Source organism: Elephantulus edwardii, unplaced genomic scaffold (genome assembly GCF_000299155.1).
Source record: "Elephantulus edwardii isolate Elephantulus edwardi_28Jun2011 unplaced genomic scaffold, EleEdw1.0 scaffold00036, whole genome shotgun sequence".
Classification (NCBI taxonomy): Eukaryota; Metazoa; Chordata; class Mammalia; order Macroscelidea; family Macroscelididae; genus Elephantulus; species Elephantulus edwardii.
Genome location: NW_006399786.1, coordinates 8,986,300 through 8,991,816, shown reverse-complemented (window position 1 = coordinate 8,991,816; position 5,517 = coordinate 8,986,300). Strand labels below are relative to the sequence as shown.

At 38.5% G+C, this 5,517-nt stretch overlaps 1 protein-coding gene across 1 annotated transcript in view; it reads right to left on the bottom strand.

The window, feature by feature from the left end:
• The window catches only part of MTRF1 (mitochondrial translational release factor 1), a 59,024-nt gene that overhangs the window by 49,369 nt on the left and 4,138 nt on the right, over nt 1-5,517 (bottom strand). Inside the window, exons 3-4 of the mRNA XM_006884617.1 lie at nt 4,285-4,376; nt 291-372 (exon numbers count right to left, since the gene is read on the bottom strand). Coding sequence (XP_006884679.1) covers nt 291-372; nt 4,285-4,376 — 174 coding nt within the window. The remainder of the gene's footprint in view (nt 1-290; nt 373-4,284; nt 4,377-5,517) is intronic.

Below are 5,517 nucleotides of genomic sequence, written 5' to 3'. Positions count from 1 at the left end.
TCTAGTAAAAAATGTCTATGTTGAGGATTATGCTCTTTTAAGAACTACTTATATGAGATCAAAGTGACAACAGTAGCTCAAAAGATTATCAAGAACCTTAGGGAACAGTGAGCTGATGTTAATGGGAGAGGAACAACTTAGCCGAGGGAGAGGACTTGAAGAATGTTAATAGTGTCATCAAAGGGGACAAGAGGAAACTGCTGACCTGGAGTATGTTTTGCTTGCATAGTCTCAATAATAAAGCAAATAAAATAAAAGCTGAGTTTAAAAAAAAAAATGATTCTACTGACCTCCAGTAGTTCTTCCAGATGTTACCTCTAACACCACATCATTTTTGTCATATTTCTCCTTTGGCACTAAACGTTGGAAAAGCTGAAAAGAAAAATCAGGCTTGCCATACATTTTCCTGTGTCTTTTATTTATTAGGAGCCCTAGTGGTGCGCTGTTTAAGGCATTCTAATGCTAACTAAAATGCTGAGAGTTCGAACTCCCTCTGGGAGAAGGATGAGGCATGCTTCCACAGAGATGTAGGGCTTTGCAAACCCTCTGTGGCACTTTCACTGTGTCCTACTGGGTTGCTGTGAGTGAGAATGGACTCAGTGGCAATTATTTTGGGTTTTTTTGGTGATACTATTACTTGAAGTTACACAAAGATCTAAAAACATTCAGAAATCAGTAATTAACAAAATTATAGCAGACCTACATCAATGCTCAATTCATGTTAACAATGAAGTCACTTGTTGGGATATTTTCTTTAGTGCTCTCATATTATCTTAATTTTCTTAAATGTAGAAGTTTAGATGAAAGGACAAAGTATTCCATTCAGTTTTCTTCAGACTTTGACACTGATAATTACTTCAGAACACTGGCTTCTTTCATCTGAATCAAGTGAAGCTTTGAACATCTTCATTTGGGGAAAACAGACTTTTAATAATACAACTATTTCTTTTCTCCTGAGCTAAATGACAACAGAAGCTACCAAGCTATGCCTTGCCCTTTCTTTAAACTCACTGTTTTAAGAGTATGTTGAGGATGCCCAAGCTAAGGATCAGAGTGTCTCAGGACTCCCCCCTCCCCCAAAAAAACCACCCCAAAACAGTAGGGGAGAGAATTTCCTAATATAGAAATTAACTTTTTTGTCAGCATGAAAGATTTTATTATTATGAAAAGATCTTTCAAATAAAACAAAAAGCTCTAACATGTCCTGTCTCAATGTAAAACCAAACCAAGCAAACCCTCCGTCACCCAGCTGATTCTGATTATGGAGGCCTGATAGTTGTCACAGCAGCTGTTGTGTCACAGCAGTTGTCTACAGTGTTCTCAATGCTTGATGTCCCAGAAACAGATCACCAAGTCTTTCTTCTGCATCACCTCTCGTTGGTCTCAAGCCTCTAACCTTTTGTATCAGCTAACTATTAATGTCATCCAGGCACTCCCTGCCTCTAATGCCATTTAAAAAAAACCCCAAACAAACAATTCTACCTCTGCTGGAAATGAAACAGCCCATGGGAGAGAATACAAGACAAACAAATATCTTGTTTCTGTCTGATTAACTGGTTGGTTATATCATCTCCACACCTTTGTTGTTGTTGTTGATTGCCATCAAGTCGAGCATGACTCTTTAGAACAAAAGATCTAATGCCTTTCCATAACCGTTGTCCTTTTACCAAGTTCATTGTTTCAGAGGCATGTAGTTTAGGAAGTGGATGCCACTCCTGCTTCCCAATCTGTTTTATATCTGGGAACTCCACCAAACACTATTCATATTGGGAAGCCATTCTGGTATTTGTTACCCCAATGGCACAAGGTTCAGCATCACAGCAACCCAGGTTACTTCATACTGCACATTGAAAAAGAGTGATGTACAAGGTGGAAGAGTGTTCCTCCAGATATAACAGCACTAGTTTCACTTAGCAGTGGTTAAGTGTTATCAAGTAGAATACAGCTGAGAGCAAGTGCATAAAAGGTCTAAACTCTGTTCTAAGACTAACATCATTTCTTTACAGAATCCCTTTCCTGGATTTTTATGAACAGAAAAGTCTAAAGGTGAGAGGATGACAAAGTGATAGGTACTACTATATTCTTTACTGACACTGTAGCCAAGGCACATTTTGAACTAGAAAAAAAAGTTTACCCTCCCATTGAAATGAAAATTTTCCACTTACTTCTTGTTATCTACCACTGAGGTGGAAGCAGCCCATGGCTAACTGCTCCAGTGGGTTTATCACACAGGAGACTGACCATCTTTCTTCTGCAGAGCAGTTGATGGATTTGAACCACATGCCTTTGAGTTGGCAGCGCAGCTCCTTACCCACCAGGGTTTACTGTCTGTCGTTGTTCGGTGCCTTTGAGTCAGAACTAATCTATAGCTTACTCTCCAGCAGGTGTTGAGAGGCAGTTAATTTCATGGGTAGATTGGAACCGAGTGCCTTTAGGATGCAGCTTTCTACCAGCAGGCCACCAGAGCCTGTCTGGTGTTGTTTGGTGTTGTTGAGTGGTGACCCTATGAACAATTGCTCTGAACACTGTCTTATCCTGTGCAATCTTCACAATCTCTGACATACTCAAGCCCATTGCCACTATCACTATGTTAACTCACCTAGCTGAGGGTCTGCCTCTCTTTCACTGCTCCTCCACCTTCCAGAACATGATGCCCCTCTCCAAGGAATAACCTCTTCTAGCAACATGCTCAAAGTATATGAGATGAAGCTTCATCATTTTTGCCTCCAATGAGCACTCTGGTTACATCTTCTCCAAGACATACCTGATTGTTCTTTTGGCAGTCCAAGGGATCTTCAGCACTCTTCTCCAACACCACAGTTCAAAGGCATCAATTTTCCTTGTCATTCTTAGTCACTGTCCAGCTCTCAAATGCATAGCAAGTGACCAAAAAGACCCATGGCCTGAATCAGATGTACTTTAGTCCTCAAACCAATATTATTACTCCTTAATATTTTGGAGAGGTCCCTGACTGCAGACTTGCCCAGTGCAATATGTCTCTTGACTGCTGGTATCAAGTGTACTGATTGTGGATCCACATAAGGTGAAGTTGTTGATAGTCTCAATCCTTTCTCCATCCTTCATGTTGCCTATTGGTCCAGGACTGATTTATCTGTTTCAGCATAGCTGGTCATACTAGCTGACAGTCATGAAGTACCATGAGCACTGGGAGACGTTAGTTTGTTTACTGAGAGACTTCAGTATTTGTAGTTAGGGGCTGTGAAGTCACTTCTGACCCAAAGTGACCCTTGTAACCCAGCAGAACTTCTCCAAAGGGTTTCCCTGGCTGTAAACGTTATGGAAGCCAGGTCTCCCCCCTACGAGCTGCTGAATTTAGACTCTTACTCTCCTCTCTGTTGAATTAGAACAGACTCAGAGCTGGCCCAACACTGGGTTACTGGGTTTCTGAGGTTGTAAAACACTTATCTTTCTTCTGCAGCTGTCTTTGAGTTAGCAGCTTCCAGTGGATTAAGCCACCAGAGCTCCCCTTGACTAACTGGAGGTTGTTACGTACCTTCAAGTTGGGACCAACCCACAGCTGACACTCCAGGAGGTTTTCAAAGGTAGTAAATCACACAGAAGGAGAACGCCCATCTTTCTCCTGGGTAGTAGCTGGTAGATCTGAATCATGTCCCTTTGGGTTGGCAGCACAGCTCCTTACCATTAGGCCACAAGACCTAGCTAAAAACTTGGGTTAATCAACTGGGTTGACAGTCTAGGAATTCTTTCTATCTTGTCTGGAGTTCAATTTTTCAATCTTAATATGATCATCATGAACTCCCACCTCATCCCTTTCTAAAACTTAAAATCTTTGATTCTTCCCCTATGTTGAATTGCATTTCTTTACTGTTATGGGTTCCTTTGCCTGGAAAGTTAATAGATTTAGGTTTAGGGGTTTGTCTGTTTTTAAATTTCTTGGTGGTCTTTTTTCTTTGATAACACCATTCTCCCACTTCACTCTTCAACAAATTACAGCACTGAGTTCAGCTTAACCATTTGTTAAAAAAGCAAAATCAGTTGCCATAGACTCAGTCTCACCTCACTGGCGACTCTCTATGTGTAGGAGCAAAATTGTTTAGAGTTTTTTACGGCTGTGATCTTTTGGAAGCTGATCATCCAAGATGCCTATGGGTGGGCTCAAACTGACCACCTTTCCATTAATAGCTACAAATGCTTGATAAGCTGGTATTTGGAAAGTATACTGAGCAACCAAACCATAGTTTAACAGGAACAGTATTTATTTACATTAACATTGTTGAACTAGGGTTATATCCTGAAACCTACCTCATCATATAACATACTTATTTTTTCATCAATAGTTTGTTTTTCCTCCAATGCAAGTTCTTGTAACGGCTTTTCATCTTGTTTATTTAGACCTAAAATTCAGAAACAAAAATAAAGGATTTAAGATAATGAAAACTCACAGCCATCAGTCCTTGTCCACTGCAAGGGATTTTACAAAAAAGAACAGAGTAGTTACAGAATGCTGAATAACGAGTTTTCACTAAGTGCATCTCTTCAAACAGATCAAGGAGCTAATGCATGGTTTAAAATCCAGAAAGGTTGCCAATTAAAATTTTTTTTAAATATCAGGTAAGGTGTATGTCAAAGTTGTATCCTTTGATCATATATATCTATTATGCTGAACAGATAATCTAAGAAATGAGTACATAGCTGAAGAATTTTTAATCAGGATTAGAGGAAGACTCAACAATTGTAACATGAAATGATAGAGTCTTGCTTGCTGAAAACAAAGAACTTGAAGCACTTATTCATGAAGCACAAAAGCAATTGCCTGCAGTACGGACTACATTTCAACCTACAGAAAACAAAGCCTCGCAACTGGATCAAAAATCAACATCATGAAAGAAAATAAAGACTGAAGTTATCAAGTATTTCATTTTACTTGAATCCACAATCAATCATCAATGTCTACAGAAGCAGCAGCAAAAAAACAAAAACAAAAACCAAACCCAAAAACCACCAAACAAAAAAAAACACTGTGTTAGAGAAATCTGCTGTTAAGAAACCTTTTAAAAGAGCTACAGAGCAAAGATGTCAGTTTAAAGACTATGGTGTGCCTGACCTACACTATGGAATTTCAATAGCCTCACATGCAGAAGAACTCTGGATATGGAATAAGGTTGAGAAAATAACTGATACCTCTGAATTACAGTGTTTTTGTTCTAAGTATGTTAAATTTATTGATTTTTCTGCCCTATGAGACATAAATTTAAAAGTCTTACACTTCCAAGATTACAGAGCAATTGGTCTTATTTTCTTCTAGTAGTTTCAGTTTCTACATTACATATTTTTATTCATTTTAGAACAATATGAAACAATAACTTTAATAAGCTTTATTGAGATATAATTTTATACCATACAATTACCTTATTAAACAGTACAATTCAGTGGTTTTTAGTATGTTCAAAGAGTTATGAAACTATCACCGTGTTAACTTAAGAATTTTTAATCTTTTTTAATTATTAATTTCAATGAAAATTTACAGAGATTTTG